This window comes from Ylistrum balloti, unplaced genomic scaffold (genome assembly GCF_031769215.1).
Source record: "Ylistrum balloti isolate Yb309-2 unplaced genomic scaffold, AGI_CSIRO_Ybal_v1 Utg370182, whole genome shotgun sequence".
Classification (NCBI taxonomy): Eukaryota; Metazoa; Mollusca; class Bivalvia; order Pectinida; family Pectinidae; genus Ylistrum; species Ylistrum balloti.
This window is the reverse complement of record NW_026782167.1, coordinates 57,480-77,939: the sequence shown is the minus strand read 5'-3', so window position 1 is coordinate 77,939 and position 20,460 is coordinate 57,480. Positions and strand designations below refer to the sequence as shown.

General features: G+C 35.4%; 1 protein-coding gene across 1 annotated transcript in view; it reads right to left on the bottom strand.

The window, feature by feature from the left end:
• LOC132551155 (uncharacterized) overlaps positions 1-19,730 on the bottom strand; it is a 44,393-nt gene extending 24,663 nt beyond the window's left edge. Inside the window, exons 1-12 of the mRNA XM_060215267.1 lie at positions 19,727-19,730; positions 17,369-18,639; positions 16,317-16,416; positions 15,830-15,880; positions 8,551-8,745; positions 7,842-8,012; positions 7,017-7,208; positions 5,130-5,300; positions 4,535-4,705; positions 4,018-4,214; positions 2,541-2,706; positions 1,986-2,035 (exon numbers count right to left, since the gene is read on the bottom strand). Of these exons, the coding sequence (XP_060071250.1) occupies positions 1,986-2,035; positions 2,541-2,706; positions 4,018-4,214; positions 4,535-4,705; positions 5,130-5,300; positions 7,017-7,208; positions 7,842-8,012; positions 8,551-8,745; positions 15,830-15,880; positions 16,317-16,416; positions 17,369-18,639; positions 19,727-19,730 (2,739 nt within the window). The remainder of the gene's footprint in view (positions 1-1,985; positions 2,036-2,540; positions 2,707-4,017; positions 4,215-4,534; positions 4,706-5,129; positions 5,301-7,016; positions 7,209-7,841; positions 8,013-8,550; positions 8,746-15,829; positions 15,881-16,316; positions 16,417-17,368; positions 18,640-19,726) is intronic.
• Positions 19,731-20,460: the final 730 nt, after the last annotated feature.

Genomic DNA, 20,460 nt, shown 5'->3' with positions numbered 1-20,460 from the left:
CTTCTTGTGATGGAATCAATTGAGATAACCGTGTGTTTGTTTCCACACGACGTAACTCGTAGCGATGTGGTTGCATGCCTCGTGGACTAGGACGTTTGAAAATGTCACAAATGAATATAAACATTACGCCGTAGCGATGACGTAGGTGGCTAGCAAAAGTAATAATGTCAATAGCTAATTGTGTGGGTGTGACGAAATGGCCGCACAAATCATTACCGCCTATCTGAAGAATTATAGCATGCGGTTGAAACGACACTAACAACTCATGCAAATGTACACTTTTCCGTAGCCTATCAACGGTGCCACCGGAGTAACCAGCCAGACGAATCTCAGTCTGTGATAAATTAAAATCTGGTGACAAACTAGGTTCAATATTCGAGTCGACGAATAAAACTATGCCCCAGGACTAAACAACGATACTGTTCACTAGACATGCTTATGTGTAAAATATATACTTAAATGTAACCAATCCAAGGAGTAAGTACGATGATCCAGACAAAGAAATGGCCAGGGGAAGAAAAACACCTCCGTCACAGCAGAGACGTCTCTGGTCACAGCTTCTCCAGTGTTGACAGTAAAAGCAGTCCAAGCGGAACGGCGAAGTATAGATCAAAATTAAAAGCGTCCGTCACTCAGATCCAGATATAAGGAAAAGAATAATATATATATATTTTTTTTGTTTTTTTGTAGACTAAGTTCAAATTAATTTCAGCAATTCTTTGCAAACAAAATGGCGCCAGTGAAAATTTTTTTCTCTAATGAAATCTATACCTTATGAGCCAATCAGAAAGCTGGATTCCTAATGACGTCAATCGCTTAATTCTCAGCCAATCAGAAACAAGCTAATTTTCATATAATGATATAATCGGAATTATAAAACACATTGTCAAACGCCTATTAAGCAAAATATACGTAACTTGAAAAATAGTCATATCGTGTGCGGATTAACATTCGAATTAATAGCGCTTAAAGAGAAATAAAATTCGAACACAAAAACATTTGTTTCCTTTATTACATAACAAAACACAAAATAATGATATCGTGTGTATGTACAACAAGCTTATATTGATGACTGTTGATGTCATAGTTAAAGTAAAAACCTAACTGAAGCAATAAAATATTAAAGATAGCAAGTAACATAAGTTAGAATTAGTTATCATCATCAGTCATCTACAATCGATGTCCTCTTACTGAGTCTTGTTTCTGGGCCGAAAGCAATAGATTATTAATCCTTACGAGTACATCTTTCTAATCGCTTTGCTAATGTTATATAATGGTGTATGGAGATCTTGATGGTTCCGTTGATAAAGTGTCGCTCTGTGTACTCTGTGTACTCTGACTTTATAGGATGATCAGAGTTGTTGGGTGTTACCATCCCTACTCCAGCTGTTCGTGCTACTCAGAAGGAAATTAGACCGTGGTTGTGTCCCTGGGCAATACATTTAACCCATAACGTTCAACAATTTTATCTTGATTGTCTATTGAAAATAAGTATTTTTAGAAGAAAGATAAGTAATTGATAACCGATATGATTATTTGAAAAAAAAAGATATGAAAATAAGACATTGTGACTGTTGTATTCCGGTCGTCCACTTAGTTATAACGATGTAATATCGGTATGTAGAACAATGGTAATCACATACTTTATGATAATTGATTTTCGTGGGAGTTTATTTTCGTTGAATTCCTTGTTACTCGTAATTCAGGAATTCATGTATCCACGAAAGGATTATCAGGGAATTTTTCGTGAATTGAAGTAACAACGGATTTTGTGAGCCATGTTCATTCACGGATTCAAGTGCCAAGTTTTTTAACACCACACAATCGGAGCCTGAAGAATGAAATAGTATACAGACAACTCCGTCTAGAAGGCTCGGGGTAGGCCCGTACAAATTTATGTGCCTTAGAATATCTCCAGATAGATCACAGGAAACAAATCACACATTTGAAAACAACCATTAGCATGTTCTGCTTATGATAAGAACCGCTGCAACGGCGCACATCACCAACGATAGAATTCCTGTCCTAGACGTTCCTGCAAAATGCAAGGAAAATACGTATAAAATTGATATAACAACGAGCTTCATTCACAATGATGATTTTATAGTTAAGACACATGAACTGCTTGGTAATTGAGATAAATGAATTCTCCATTTCGTTATCATTTTTTTTCAATGGACATTATGATAATTGAAACCTGTTTATATCTGCTTTTTGTATTTATAAACATTGCTTGAAATTATATCTGAAATGTTCATCTATTATTCCTTGACAATCATAATCATGAAATAGTATGAATTCTAATAATTGTATGTTTTGGATATTATAACTAGATATTAGTAAATACTGTTTTGATTTGAGGGAGTATATGATTTCAACAAAATTTTTATGTAGAAAAGAGATATTTTTCAAATGAAGTAAAACGCATTCTGATTTTCTGCATTATTCTTATTTTCAATGGATATTATGTTGATCGTATTCTATCCTCGAAACTAATGAGACAAAGAATTACAACGGAATATATATCATCATTATCATACCGTCAGCCCCGCTCTCACAGGAGGCGATCAGTGCTCCGCTACACCCGGCATAATTAGCAGTCTCGTCACTTCCGTCATCACAGTCATTAAAACAGTCACACTGGAACTCTCTGTTGATACATTTCATTGCTCCAGACTCGCAGGTAAACCAGCCGGTAGGACAGAGCTGATAAAAAATGCAGAGATCTTGTATAAATAAAAATAGTGTCAAGACTTTTTAGAGTAAAGCATCATCAAAAAGTTGGTTGTTTTACACATTTTACCAAACAATCCAGAATGCTGTGAAGGCCTAAACTGCTACAACAAAAATGGGTCGTAGATGGAAATTTTTATTTTTATTTTTGTAGGATCAAATTAATAAAAACAAAACCGTATACGGCAACGTTTCTCTGCCTTTGCATAGAATTATTCGGCTAAAACGCTTGCATGCACAAAACGTTACTGGATTTCACACACACATATACAAAGAACAAGTCATGTTAATTACAAAGAGTATCGAGGTTATGAAACTTTGATGATGTCAATATGGTGGTATATTAACAGGTAAAATATATTGAATAAGAACAACTTAAGAAGTCAACATGGTTCTATAAAGTCCATACAAAAATATTCTGACAGTTGTACAAACTGGCTGTTGTTGTCTAATCTGTGTTTACCTGACATTGAATTTTGCCTGATGACGGACGACATAAAGATTGCTCAACGAGGAAACATAGATCCAAACGGCATTGGATATAACTGCTCATAAATCTATTTGTTCATTACAACATTTAAAATCGCTTATTTCAACAGTTCTATCGAATTACCGCACTTGCTAACATACAGCTGTTTTCCGTCACTGCCGAATACAGCAATAATATATGTGTCATGTTTAATCAGACATTGGTGGTGCCAGTTTCATGACAAATATATATACTTATATAATACATTGCCCTTTAGAATGAAAATATGCTGACTATGATTGAAAGATTGCCGTTTTACATTATTAACTTGTAAATATAACATATAACAAATACAAAATATGTTACAAAAAATGTTTTTTGAAATGAATCGTCAAGCAGTATTATCGTGGTTACGGTACAAAAATGAAATAAAATTAAAAACTCATTTTCCATTTTTATAACTTTTATGACTGGAAATATTAATCACATGTTTTAAATATGTACACATAATAAACATATTAAAGTAATAATTGGACGAGAAGGCCGAAACCTCATTCGTCCGTTTCAATTCTATGCTCTTCAAATTGTGTTTTATTGCGCCATATATTTATAAATAATGCCTTCGAATAAACGTTTGTATATTTCATAAGAATAATACAGAAATAACGACATGTCAACAAAATCTTAATTCAAACACAAATAGTTGAACCGAGGACAATGTGAATGATAAAACCAGGTATTCTGTAAGTTGTTCTGGAAAAGCTTTCCCATCCAAACTGTAAAAAATGTTTTCATGTGATTTTGATTTACTCTACCTGTTGGTAAACACCGGCAGCCGCAGCTGGACACGAGTTAGAATTACAATCCGCTAGATCACCAGAGTCACCAGAACAAGTAAGACCACCATTCTGAGGACGAGGATCATCACAGAGTCTTGAACGTGATTGCTTCCCACCTCCACAGGTCAAAGTGCATAGACTCCAACTCCCCCAGGCCCCCCAGGCTCCGTCAACTGGAACGATTCATAATCTTAACAACAACTTTCATTTGCGTGAAAACTTCAAATCAAAAGAAAATTCCTTTTTGATTAGTCAAGGATCTTATATGAGGTTTATGTATCCTTCTTGGTTTGTTGGCAAAACTGGACTTTAATGGAAAGATCTATTTTAATCTGGATTTTTAATTATTTTATGTTATGCTGATTTATCAAGATATTTGATGTGTTCCTTTTTTCCTTATAAGCAAAACGTACAAAAAAATCGCCCTATTATTTCAAATCCAATTGTTAATTATAATTTATTCACTAGTATATACATTCTGAACAGCACGTACTGATACAAGATTGAGTGTTGCAGTCCATAGTTTCTGATGCTGAATTCGGACAGTTAACCCCGCCATATTGCGGAGAGGGATTTGTACATGATCGAGTTCTTGTAGAAGAGCCACCCCCGCACGTGACCGTACACGTGCTCCAGCTTCCCCAATTTGTCCAGGCACCATCAACTAAGATTCAAGTTAATTTGTAATATCAAACAAACTTTATAAAAGTGTTGGGTACATGAACAGTGACCAGAAAGAAAATAACGTGTTTGATGAAATGATAAAATGTAAAAATCTATATATGATTTTTTTACCGAGTTTGTCAAAATATTATCAAAACACCAGAATTCAGAAAAAAAATCTTTGTGATTTCAATATGTTGATGCTATTAAAATTGCCATATCCAAATAAAGATATGCTGCAAATACAGTTATGGCATATCTCGATTACATTAAAATTCAGAGGTTTTTGTAAGTGACGATGTAAAGGATGTATACTGCCACGGTGGGCGTTATGAGTTCACGTTATCGGTTTGTTGTAATAGCAATTGGCGAAAAAGTGGAATTTCAAAATAAATAATTACGTTCTGAGAACTATATACACTCACTTGGACAAGGTGATAGTGTGCACGTTTTAGTGCCACGGGTTGCTCCGGAACAACTTGTCCCTCCAAACTGGGGTGCTGGATTTGTACAAGAACGGCTCCTCTCTTGCGTACCAGACGCACATGTTACAGAACAAGAACTCCAGGTTGTCCATGATGTAAATCCACCATTAACTACACAGGAAATAAAAAAAGAAAAAAAAACTCAATGATAAACGACAGCAGTTAATGTTTACACAAATTAGTTTTGGAGTGTCTTTTGTGTTTCCGACATGTTAAGTGTACTCTGACGTTCAGAATATCGAATTGTGTTTCTGTCCTGGATGTGTACTCTAACGTTCAGAATATCTAATTGTGTTTCTGTCTGTCCTGGATGTGTACTCTGACGTTCAGAGTATCTAATTGTGTTTCTGTCCTGGATGTGTACTCTAACGTTCAGAATATCGAATTGTGTTTCTGTCCTGGATGTGTACTCTGACGTTCAGAATATCGAATTGTGTTTCTGTCCTGGATGTGTACTCTGACGTTCAGAGTATCTAATTGTGTTTCTGTCCTGGATGTGTACTCTGACGTTCAGAGTATCTAATTGTGTTTCTGTCCTGGATGTGTACTCTGACGTTCAGAGTATCTAATTGTGTTTCTGTCCTGGATGTGTACTCTGACGTTCAGAATATCTTGTGTTTCTGTCTGTCCTGGATGTGTACTCTGACGTTCAGAATATATAATGGTGTTTCTGTCATGGATGTGTACTTTTACGTTCAGAATATCTTATTGTGTTTATGTTGTAGTTTCTGTTTCATTAAATTCGTGAAGTAATTTTTCGAATCATTTTGTCTATGAATATAATTTCACCCCAACTTTGAAATAATCAGGATAGCGTTGTGACAATGATGTTCATAGATACAACCAAACATTCAGGTTTCATTAAATGTGAGTGTATGAATGGAAACATGAGATCGATATATTCAATTATTTTTTTTATCTACTAATATATTTTAGTTTCATCTGTAGCCCAACCATTTCCCCCCCTCTCTCTCTCTCTCTCTCTCTCTCTCTCTCTCTCTCTCTCTCTCTCTCTCTCTCTCTCTCTCTCTCAATACCTACTGACTTAATATTGACTGACTTAATCTATTGAATTTCTTTTTGTATTTAAAGAGAGCATGAAATGCATGTGTGAGGATGTGAGTGATGCATGTACAAAAGTATGCATGTCCATGTGTTGGTAGAAATAGCTGATGTTGATGAAAATGCTGATGATGATATCATTATTATTATTGTGTGAGGGTGTGGAAGATGTGTGACAGTAGGATGATAAATGACGAGTGTGTTGATAAATATACCGTGAAGATAATGACTTCTACTGATGATGATGTTGCTGGTTGGTGATGATGATTGTTGATGACGAGGATGTTGATGATGATGATGATGATGCTGCTGATGATGATGGTTGATGATGATGATGATGATGATGATGATGATGATGATGATAATGACGATGGTGATGATAATGATGATGATGGTGGTTGATAATGAGGATGTTGTGGTTTAATGATGATGATGATGATGATGATGATGATGATGATGATGATGATGATGATGATGATGATGATGATGCATGGTAAAGTGTGTTGCACATGTAGATGTCATTATCTGTAAAAATTACGAAACTTTTCAAAAATAAAAGAAATTTAAAAAAATAAATTATCTATGTGTTAATATATCCACGCATAGTTTTCGTTCTGGTTTAACGTCAATCTTTATGGTACTACAAAATAAAAATCCTGATACCAAACTATTTATTCTAAGCAATAAAATCTTTAAAGTTAAAATTGTTTGAACTATGTATGTATCGTAATTATCTTAATGTACAGCCCACTCCTTTATACATACTGGCACAATACGTCGAAGTTGTGCAGGATGGAACATCTGTGTTGGAACCAGGACAGTTTGCGCCATTATGCTGTGGAGCCGGGTTGTCACATGATCGGGTTCGAGTCTTGGTGCCAGTCTGTGACGTTCCATAGTCCTTACACGTTAGTGTACAAGATGTGTAACTACTCCAGGATCCCCATACTCCATCGACTACAAGAAGTGTCGTTATAATATTCTTTGGTTTATAGAAACTGTTATCATATTTGTATATTATGTAGGTGAGACATATGTGTTTATGTGCTAATAATAATCCATGACCCAAAACACTTTAATGGTTTTAAAAGGATGATTTGATGATCTGCTGCAAGCTGAATATTGTCCCCTTATTGGTCAGGGTGACTGCAGAGAAGTATTTCTCAGCTCTCCTCACAGCCATAATTATTATGTACTGCGGGGACTCTGATCTTTTGAATCACATCTTCTTTCCTACCCCTTTTTACTTTTGTTGTCAGTACCTATAATTAAGATTTTTTTTGACAACCCCATTTGAAACAGCACAGATCTATTTTGCTCGGATTTGCTTCTTTTTGTCTGAGTTGCATTTTGTACTGATGTTTTATAACAGTTCATTATTTATGTTATGATGGAAGTCACATGTTGGCTAAATAAGTCAATCCATCCTTTAAGTAGTCATTTTGATAAACTGTTATTTCTTGTTATACATAGTATATATACATAGTATAAACACAGACATTAGTTTACTACATGATATACATGATATACATGATATACTTTATATACTTAAGAATACATATATATGTCTAAAACATTTCATCAACTTACTTGGACATGGGCTCTTTGTACAAGATTTAGCCTCTGAACTACTTCCAGAACAAGAGTTTCCGCCATACTGAGGTGTCGGATTGTTACACGAACGAGTCCTGGTTTGGGTACCACTGTCGCACGTCACAGAACACGCACCCCATCCTCCCCAGCTGGTGTAACCGCCATGTACTGGTAACAGTTATTGAACATAATTCAATATTTATGTTATCATTATCACGAATACTGATGATTGTTTTATCATATGTAAAATCGATTGTGTACGAACATTTACATTTTGAGTTGTATGTTCCACACGACCTTACCGTATATATACGAGTCATGGCCGATTAGCATACTTTTGATGGACAATAAGTAATTTAATTCGTGACTACAAATAAAGCAATAATTTGTCAGTTCAAAATGAATTAGTTCGACCCCGCTCTCTTTAGATATATAACCGGCGGATATACCACTATGTAAGTCTTACTGTTTTCAGCAGAATTTTTTCTTTAAAGATTGTTTGGTTTAATCTTTCATAATACTTCTTTCTAAAAAGTCGGTTCTTATATAAAGTCTAACTATATATCTTGATTAAACTTTAAACTTTTACTTCAAGCTAAATTAATCATGTTAAGGCAATGTATATTGACAGCACACTTTGAATCGAACACTGTGATGTAAAATACAATACAGTATTGTAAACTACGACCAGCGTATGTACACGTACCTGGACAGTAATTGGATGGTGTACATGATTGAGTCTGCGTCCCGGAGCCTGAACACTGTTTCCCATCATACTTTGGAGTTGGATTATTACATAACCTCGTTTTGGTTGATACACCGGTAGTAGCGCCTCCTGATGTTGATTTACACGATACAGAACACGTGGAATATGACCCCCATGTACTCCAGCCTCCATCAACTGTAACAAAAATAAATAGGATCTGATGTCATCATCATATCTATCAATCCTGTTTCGGTGAAATGAGTGTTTCCGAAATTTCTAGTGACTCCATATATGTTATATATGTTACAAAGTTCGGAATCAATTTTCGTGGTTTTCAAATAGAATTTGTTATCTAGTGAATCCTTGATTTAGTGAATAAATATAAGCCCATAAAGCCAACAATACTTATTTAACAGTTCATGGTCATTTGAATTCGTGGATTACGAAACTAAATCGTCCATAAAAATTGTTCATTTTACACTATTTAGTTGTAAGGAGTCCAACTTTTGCCGTAAAATATTTGTTTTACGAAATGTTAATGAATAACATTTTCTTACTTACGGGAATCTAGTTAATGTCCAACATCTTCGGAAAAACACTGGTTATATGTTAGAATAGTTCTACTGATGTTTAGATTTATACTTTTTCACGAGCCTAGGTGTAAATATATTTTGTTCATATTTTGACAAGGATTAATCGAATTAGAGTTTCAATTTGCGTTTTGTTTATCTAAGTACGTATGTTTCACATCCTTCTCATAAGAACGTTAGGCAGCAATAATTTCCCTCAATACATGGGGAGTAAATAAATCAATCAAATTAAAAAATACATCAACTGATTTGAAGAGAGAAAATAAGCAGATTTTATTATGTATCCATCAGTGGTTTCAAAAGGCAAGACTTTAAGTGGAAAATATTGAATATAATTTCTTGTAAGTAGCCTTTTTATTCTTGGACGATAGAATGTTACAGTGTGGTACCGATAGATATCAATAGTACAATATGTCTGTAGGAAATATAGAAAATTGTACATACTTGGAGATTGAGTGACAATATGTCTGTAGGTAAGTATAGACAATTATACATACTGGTCGGTTGAGAGACAACATGTCTGTAGGTAAGTATTGACAATTATACTTAGTGGGCGGCGGAGTGACATGTCTGTAGTTAAGAATAGAAAATTGTACATACTGGGCGGAGGTGTGACAATATGTCGGTGGATAAGTAAAGAAAGTTGTACATACTGGACAATGGAGTGACAATTTCTGTAGGTAATTTTTAAAAAATAGTACATACTGGTCGGTGGATTGACATTATGTTTGTAGTTAGGTATAGAAAATTATACATAATGGGCGGTGGAATGACAATATGTCTGTAAGTAGATTGTACATTCTGGGAGGTTGAGTGACAATTTGTCTGTAGTTAGGTATAGACAATTGTACATACTGGGCGGTGGAGTGACAATATGTCAGTAGGTTAATATAGAAAATTATACATACTGGGCGGTGGAGTGACAATGTGTCTGTAGGTTAATATAGAAAATTATACATACTGGGCGGTGGAGTGCCACTATATCTGTAGTTAGTTTTAGAAAATTGTTACATACTGGGCGGTGAAGTGACAATATGTCTGTAGGTAAGTATTGAAAATTGTACATACTGGGAGATTGAGTGACAATGTGTCTGTAGGAAGTATAGAAAATTGTTACATACTGGTCGGTGTTGTGACAATATGTCGGTAGTTTAGTATAGACAATGGTACATACTTGGCGGTGGAGTGACAATGTGTCTAGGTAGATATAGAAAATTACACATACTGGGACAGGAAAGTGACAATATGTCGGTGGGTATGTTTTGAAAATTGTACCTTCTGGGAGGTTGAGTGACAATTTGTCTGTAGTTAGGTATAGACAATTGTACATACTGGTCAGTGGATTGACAATATGTCTGTAGTTAGATATAGAAAATTATACATAATGGGCTATGGTGTGACAATATGTCTGTAGGTAAATATTGATAATTGTACATAATGGGCGGTGGAATGACAATATGTTTGTAAGTAGATATAGAAAATTGTTACATACTTGGCGGTGGAGTGACAATGTGTCTGTAGGTAAATATAGAAAATTGTACATACTGGGCTGTGGAGTGACAATATGTGTGTAGGTAAATATACAAATTTGTACATACTGGGACAGGAAAGTAACAATATGTCGGTGGGTAAGTTTTGAAAATTGTAGATACTGGGCGGTGGAGTGACAATATGTCAGTAGGTTAATATAGAAAATTATACATACTGGGCGGTGGAGTGACAATATGTCAGTAGGTTAATATAGAAAATTATACATACTGGGCGGTGGAGTGACAATGTGTCTATAGGTTAATATAGAAAATTATACATACTGGGCGGTGGAGTGACAATATGTCAGTAGGTTAATATAGAAAATTATACATACTGGGCGGTGGAGTGACAATGTGTATGTAGGTTAATATAGAAAATTATACATACTGGGCGGTGGAGTGCCACTATGTCTGTAGTTAGTTTTAGAAAATTGTACATATTGGGCGATGAAGTGACAATATGTCTGTAGGTAAGTATTGAAAATTATACATACTGGGCGGTGGAGTGCCACTATATCTGTAGTTAGTTTTAGAAAATTGTACATACTGGGCGGTGAAGTGACAATATGTCTGTAGGTAAGTATTGAAAATTGTACATACTGGGAGATTGAGTGACAATGTGTCTGTAGGAAGTATAGAAAATTGTTACATACTGGTCGGTGTTGTGACAATATGTCGGTAGTTTAGTATAGACAATGGTACATACTGGGACGGTGGAGTGACAATATGTTTGTAGGTAAGTTTTGAAAATTGTACATACTGGGCGGTTGAGTGACAATATGTGTGTAGTTAGGTATAAAAAATGTACATACTGGGCAAAGGTGTGAAAATATGTCTGTACGTAGATATTGAAAATTCTACATACTGGGCGGTGGAGTGACAATATGTCAGTAGGTTAATATAGAAAATTATACATACTGGGCGGTGGAATGACAGTATGTCTGTAGTTAAGTTTTGAAAATTGTACATACTGCGCGTTGAGTGACAATATGTCTGTAGGTAAGTATAGACAATTATACATACTGGTCGGTTGAGAGACAACATGTCTGTTGGTAAGTATTGACAATTATACTTAGTGGGCGGCGGAGTGACATGTCTGTAGTTAAGAATAGAAAATTGTACATACTGGGCGGAGGTGTGACAATATGTCGGTGGATAAGTAAAGAAAGTTGTACATACTGGACAATGGAGTGACAATGTCTGTAGGTAATTTTTAAAAAATAGTACATACTGGTCGGTGGATTGACATTATGTTTGTAGTTAGGTATAGAAAATTATACATAATGGGCGGTGGAATGACAATATGTCTGTAAGTAGATTGTACATTCTGGGAGGTTGAGTGACAATTTGTCTGTAGTTAGGTATAGAAAATTATACATACTGGGACAGGAAAGTGACAATATGTCTGTAGTTAGGTATAGAAAATTATACATAATGGGCTATGGTGTGACAATAAGGTTGTAGGTAAGTATTGATAATTGTACATACTGGGCGGTGGAGTGACAATATGTCAGTAGGTTAATATAGAAAATTATACATACTGGGCGGTGGAGTGACAATATGTCAGTAGGTTAATATAGAAAATTATACATACTGGGCGGTGGAGTGTTAATGTGTCTGTAGGTTAATATAGAAAATTGTACATACTGGTCAGTGGATTGACAATATGTCTGTAGTTAGGTATAGAAAATTATACATAATGGGCTATGGTGTGACAATATGTCTGTAGGTAAGTATTGAAAATTGTACATACTGGGAGATTGAGTGACAATGTGTCTGTAGGTAAATATAGAAAATTGTACATACTGGGCGGTGGAGTGACAATATGTGTGTAGGTAAATATAGAAAATTGTACATTCTGGGACGGTGGAGTGACAATATGTTTGTAGGTAAGTTTTGAAAATTGTACATACTGGGCGGTTGAGTGACAATATGTGTGTAGTTAGGTATAAAAAATGTACATACTGGGCAAAGGTGTGAAAATATGTCTGTACGTAGATATAGAAAATTGTTACATACTGGGCGGTGGAGTGACAATATATCTGAAGGTAAGTATTGACAATTGTACATACTGGGAGGTCGAGTGACAATAAGTCTGTAGGTTAATATAGAAAATTATACATACTGGGCGGTGGAGTGACAATGTGTCAGTAGGTTAATATAGAAAATTATACATACTGGGCGGTGGAGTGACAATATGTCAGTAGGTTAATATAGAAAATTATACATACTGGGCGGTGGAGTGACAATGTGTCAGTAGGTTAATATAGAAAATTATACATACTGGGCGGTGGAGTGACAATGTGTCTGTAGGTTAATATAGAAAATTATACATACTGGGCGGTGGAGTGCCACTATGTCTGTAGTTAGTTTTAGAAAATTGTACATATTGGGCGATGAAGTGACAATATGTCTGTAGGTAACTATTGAAAATTGTACATACTGGGAGATTGAGTGACAATGTGTCTGTAGGAAGTATAGAAAATTGTTACATACTGGTCGGTGTTGTGACAATATGTCGGTAGTTTAGTATAGACAATGGTACATACTTGGCGGTGGAGTGACAATGTGTCTAGGTAGATATAGAAAATTACACATACTGGGACAGGAAAGTAACAATATGTCGGTGGGTAAGTTTTGAAAATTGTACATTCTGGGGGGTTGAGTGACAATATGTCAGTAGGTTAATATAGAAAATTATACATACTGGGCGGTGGAGTGACAATATGTCAGTAGGTTAATATAGAAAATTATACATACTGGGCGGTGGAGTGACAATGTGTCTGTAGGTTAATATAGAAAATTATACATACTGGGCGGTGGAGTGCCACTATATCTGTAGTTAGTTTTAGAAAATTGTTACATACTGGGCGGTGAAGTGACAATATGTCTGTAGGTAAGTATTGAAAATTGTACATACTGGGAGATTGAGTGACAATGTGTCTGTAGGAAGTATAGAAAATTGTTACATACTGGTCGGTGTTGTGACAATATGTCGGTAGTTTAGTATAGACAATGGTACATACTTGGCGGTGGAGTGACAATGTGTCTAGGTAGATATAGAAAATTACACATACTGGGACAGGAAAGTGACAATATGTCGATGGGTAAGTTTTGAAAATTGTACCTTCTGGGGGGTTGAGTGACAATTTGTCTGTAGTTAGGTATAGACAATTGTACATACTGGTCAGTGGATTGACAATATGTCTGTAGTTAGGTATAGAAAATTATACATAATGGGCTATGGTGTGACAATATGTCTGTAGGTAAATATTGATAATTGTACATAATGGGCGGTGGAATGACAATATGTTTGTAAGTAGATATAGAAAATTGTTACATACTTGGCGGTGGAGTGACAATGTGTCTGTAGGTAAATATAGAAAATTGTACATACTGGGCTGTGGAGTGACAATATGTGTGTAGGTAAATATACAAATTTGTACATACTGGGACAGGAAAGTAACAATATGTCGGTGGGTAAGTTTTGAAAATTGTAGTACTGGGCGGTGGTGACAATATGTGTAGGTTAATATAGAAAATTATACATACAATATGTCAGTAGGTTAATATAGAAAATTATACATACTGGGCGGTGGAGTGACAATATGTCAGTAGGTTAATATAGAAAATTATACATACTGGGCGGTGGAGTGACAATGTGTCTATAGGTTAATATAGAAAATTATACATACTGGGCGGTGGAGTGACAATATGTCAGTAGGTTAATATAGAAAATTATACATACTGGGCGGTGGAGTGACAATGTGTATGTAGGTTAATATAGAAAATTATACATACTGGGCGGTGGAGTGACAATGTGTCTGTAGGTTAATATAGAAAATTCTACATACTGGGCGGTGGTGTGACAATATGTCAGTAGGTTAATATAGAAAATTATACATACTGGGCGGTGGAATGACAATGTGTCTGTAGGTTAAAATAGAAAATTATACATACTGGGCGGTGGAGTGACAATATGTCAGTAGGTTAATATAGAAAATTATACATACTGGGCGGTGGAGTGACAATGTGTCTGTAGGTTAATATAGAAAATTATACATACTAGGCGGTGGAGTGACAATATGTCAGTAGGTTAATATAGAAAATTATACAAACTGGGCGGTGGAGTGACAATGTGTCTGTAGGTTAATATAGAAAATTATACATACTGGGCGGTGGAATGACAATGTGTCTGTAGGTTAAAATAGAAAATTATACATACTGGGCGGTGGAGTGACAATATGTCAGTAGGTTAATATAGAAAATTATACATACTGGGCGGTGGAGTGACAATGTGTCTGTAGGTTAATATAGAAAATTATACATACTAGGCGGTGGAGTGACAATATGTCAGTAGGTTAATATAGAAAATTATACAAACTGGGAGGTGGAGTGACAATGTGTCTGTAGGTTAATATAGAAAATTATATACTGAAAGGATGAAGAAACGCAGGGTAATAATTATTCCGATATTTTGAAAACTCGTTCAATTGGTTGTTATTGATGGCAATTTAACAGCAGCTAAGTATAGAGATGAGATCCTCCGACCCCATGTTATCCCTTTCTTACAGCAGCATAATCTAACCCTCCAGCAGGATAATGCTAGACCCCACGTAGTAAGGATTTGCCAAGTCTTTCTGGCCAACAACAACATTCAACCACTAGATTGGCCCTGATTTGTCCCGGATCGAGCATCGTTGGGACCAGTTGGATAGACAGGTTCGAAAACGCCAGCCATCCCTGCTACTCGAGAGCAGTTGACCAGAGCTCTGATTGAAGAGTGGGAAAACATCCCCATAAGACGGATTAACGCTCTCATGAACTCTATGACCAGAAGAATAAGGGCCGTGACCACAGCAAACGGCGGACACACAAGATATTGATGACTCAGTTCAATTTCAATTTCAAAATCCTATGGGTCCATTCAATTTAATCGTTAGTACCTCTAAACCAATTGTCAGATGCAAAATACAGACTTTGGAAATTTTTAACCTTTAATTTATCTGTAAGTATACAAAATTGCGTTTTAAATGAAGTCCGATATCTTATTTAATTTCTGGTTTAAAGTTCACCCTGCGTTTCTTTATCCTTTTAGTATACATACTGGGCGTTGGAGTGACAATATGTCAGTAGGTTAATATAGAAAATTATACTTACTTGGCGGTGGAGTGGCACAATCTTCCTCTGCAATCCCATCACCGTCATCATCTACAACAGACACATAAAACCATAGCGTCTTACTTCCGTTAATCAACATAAATATTCAAATCTGTAGTTTTTTGATCCAATATCCAATGAAATTTTCACATAATTAAGTTTACATGGTATTATGTTTCTCGGACCGATTGTAAGTAATTCTTGTTGATATAGTTAACAATTAAACTAAATAATGTTCTTCCTGTTTTTCTGGTGATCCTTCTACTCCTTAAAGAATTGCATTAAAAGAATAAGATATTGCATATTGAGATATATATTACAAGTTGTCACACCTATGACTCAATCAATCATACCTCTACCCAGATTCTCCGTAGTACACGACTCTCCGTCAATCAGACCGTCACAGTCAGTAATATATACCTCTACCCTGATTCTCTGTAGTACAAAACTCCTCATCAATAAGACCGTCACAGTCAGTAATACATACCTCTACCCTGATTCTCTGTAGTACACAACTCCTCATCAATTAGACCGTCACAGTCGTTGTCTATGCCATCACCCACAACCGTAGTTGTCGGTACACAAATCTGAAATGATTGTCACTTCCATGTCTTGATATGTAGCAAACTTAATCTACATTTACAATCTTAGGTTTGTTAGTATCCAGAAGTGTTGTAAATCTAATCTTATAGTCGGTGAATTTTATGTTTTAAATATGAAAAACTAAGAAAGTTGCAATACCTCTAGTTTTATCAAACATAATGATTTCATGTGTTCCCTTAATCATTGACATAATTATTTCCCTTTTAACCTGAGTCGTAGAGCATTTATTTTCTTGTCAACAAAGACTTTTCCCAGAAAAGATTGACATCTGCCATTGTATGGTGTTGATATGATCTTTGCTATGTGGATGTTTATTTTTTTTTTCCTTTTATGTCTTGTTAATAAACTGTTGTATCGATTACTGTATAATTTTTATGATAATGCCAATTAAAAAGGAAATCCACTGACATTGACCCACCCATTGACTGCATCTTGAAAAAGAGTTCTATAAAAACAACAAGAAAACACCAACATATCCAAAACCCACCTGATATATAGGGATCTAAACAAAGCTAGTGTATATACTCGAGAACTTTACTATCAGTACTTTTAGACATTGTGTCACAATGAAGGTTATCCCCATGTCATCATTTTCCTATCCGGGATCAGAATCAAAGTTTCACATTCACAATAATGAAAACCATGACATGGAATTCTAAAAACGTATCACGTCTGTACTTTGATAGAAAGTTTCATCATAAGAAAATAGTATAATAAACACACAAGTGAATGACGCTTTTTAGATACAAAATTAAGTAAGATACGGTAGAGCCAAACAATGAATCAAACTTCAGCATACAGTTGTATTGTCCTTATAGGACTCGTCTTTGATGCTGGAATCTCAGCTTATCGAAAGGAATAGGCCCAAAAATTAAATAAAAGTAGGATTAATATCAAAATATAAATTAACGATAATTTCTCATCAGAAATATTCACCGTGTTGATGCCCGCCATTCTCATGCCTGTAGTAAACCCATAGGTCTCGTAGTTTGCTTGACCGTACAGATATCCTCCAAAGATGGAGATAGGAGACGTGTGACGTACAGTGTGGGACCCCTCGGACACGCTGATATAGCCCCCTACGTAATCCGTGCCGCTTATTGTGTTGTACACAGTATTGGAGGGGAAGGTATTGCCATCGACTCGAAGTCCAGATTTCTCACTATTCTTAACAATAAACATGAAATAATTGTTGTAAGAGCCGAGAGAGTACTTTGGTGTTGTAAATGTGTAGTCGGCTCCGTATTGTTCCACCGGTGGAATGATCATCATCATAGGATCCGATTTTTCGCTTGATGACTGTTGACTGAGGCAAAACTGAACAACTAATATTGGTTTATCAGAGACAACAAGACAGTATGCCCCAGAAGGTATCGTTTTCTGTACGACTGTACCTGCATTACTTAGCGTAAAGGAAGTGGAATATCCTCCACTTATAGTAACTTGGGTGTTACTCTCACTGGCTATAAATTTGAAGTAATCACCAACTGTCCTCAGTGGAACAGGAACAGTAACAAATCGTTTACCCCAAGTATCAACATTTGTAAGATGTTCGACCAGATGGTCAGAACTTCCTCCTCTGCCAATATTTGTTTTCCTATTTCCACTGAAAACAGAAACCGGCTTACTGGAACTAACGTATGTGCCGGAAAGATCGCCGTAGGTGACTAACTGGAATGTGTCGAATCTGTTCATGGTGACAGTAAGTGTTTGTCCGCTGTAGTAGTTTGTTCCTCCCCAAGATATGTACCGACTACCAATAGCATCTCCAACTCTGATGTTTACTGTAGTGCTGTCATTCACACCGACAACCAACAGCTCACATTGTCTGGACGGTGGGTAATACGTGATGGCGTAGTATTCAGTTCCAAGGACGTCTGTAGGCAATCCTAAAAAGGCATCACATGAATATGTCTCCTTATTTACTCCGTAAATCACGACCTCTTCATCTGCAGTGATCCAGACGGCCTTGGAACTCATTTCATTACCACTCAGACGAATACGTGGGTGGAAGAACAGTTGTTTCACAGTTCCGGCAGTGACGGAGAAGGCAGAGTTGATCCCCGCGGCGCTGTATCTCGGGGCGGTCACCCGTACATTGACTGTGGTGGTCCTCATGGTTGTGATAAAGAGTTCGACGTTTATAGACTCTGCAATGTTCTCCATATAGCCAATGATAAACTCTGTACCTCGATTGTCAGGAGCGCCTTTTCAAAATCAAACCAATCATATGTATGAGATATCATACCAGAAATGAATAAACTGTACACTGTAAACGTTACAATAAATGATAAATGAACATATATTTATTTTATTTATTTATTCGGTTTTTTACAAAATTATAATGATTACTGTTTAGTCGTTATCCAAAAACTAAAATATTTGAAAAAATTATCTTTAAATCTGTTATCAAGTTGATTGGTATCGTCAGAAAAAGGGCCTTATTTCTGTACAATATCTGTGCGTTAAATTAATTAGATCATACCATGTACAGTGGATAGGGCGCATAGGATTGACACCAGCCAAACACGAATGTTCTCTGAAAATTATTCGGTTTTTTACAAAATCATAATGATTACTGTTTAGTCGTTATCCAAAAACTAAAATATTTGAAAAAAATATCTTTAAATCTGTTATCAAGTTGATTGGTATCGTCAGAAAAAGGGCCTTATTTCTGTACAATATCTGTGCGTTAAATTAATTAGATCATACCATGTACAGTGGATAGGGAGCATAGGATTGACACCAGCCAAACACGAATGTTCTCTGAAAATTGATATAAGGACAGACACAACATTTAGAAAAACTGTTTAAATATTTTGTGATATTTAATTCATTAGGAATATACATGTTATTTTATTAGCTTCAAATTATCATTATTTAACAAATGCTTTGGTTTTCTTCTTATTATTTTTAAAATCAATTATGAAAAAAATTGAAACGTTTTCTGTAAAATGTATGCTTCTTCCTCTGTCTTTGTTTTAGCTTTTCAAACACTTGAATTCCATTTGGGTAATAATATATTTTTGAACGAAGTTGCAAAATTTGGAAGTCATAGCATTCTTTAACAAAGGTAATTCATATTTATATATAAATACAATAATAAATAAGTAAATCTAAATCATTGAAAGAATATCCCAAATAAATGGTATTTTAAAGTCATCAGAGAATATTTGACAGCAAATAAACATAAAAATACAATCTTAATAAATCTATTTCTAATTTTTTTTATTTACTGAAACGACGAAATATTTTATTTGTCTAAACTAGAAAGTTTAATGATTTATTACTTACCCATGGTAGGACCTACGTCTAGCGCAGTAGACGTGTCAAGCAACTTATATCGATGATTAAGTTCACCAGTACCAATGGAAAAAACGCGCAGATTTAACTATATAATCGTCATAAGAGGCCGATGAGCATTGACAGATCTAAATAAAGCAAAGGATTATCCGGTTGTTAGGTAGGAGCGATGAGAGTTCAATAAGTTAAATTTAATCATACTCTGTATGAAAGTATTTGATTATAGAGCTGCCCTAATTTGTCCTACAATGTACATTATTCCAAAAGCTGTCCACTTTTTAATTTAGACTTAGTCATCCTTATTTGTTTAAACAATAAATAAGTACCTAACATTTCAAAATCTTTATCTAAATTTATTATATCGATGAAACTAGTTAGGACAATACATGAAGCGTAGAAATATTAACACGAATATCAGTGAAAAAAGGAAAGGAAGGAATAACCATGTGTTCCAGAAGGGTCGGAGTTTTCTGCTTTATTAATGATACCCGACATGTCAATCTGGGTCCATTCATGTAAATGTTCTCAAATGAGATTAATTTGACGATTTTTTTTCAGCATGACAAATATGAAAGAGATAAGTGTATTCTAATGAGGTCAATTTATCAGTTTTTCCCCTGAGGAACAAAAACGGAATAAGCACATAGATTTGTTAAGAGGCTTTACATTGGTCGATTCCTACGATCGAAAATGGTAAAGTATAGTCTATAATTTACTGCGAGGGC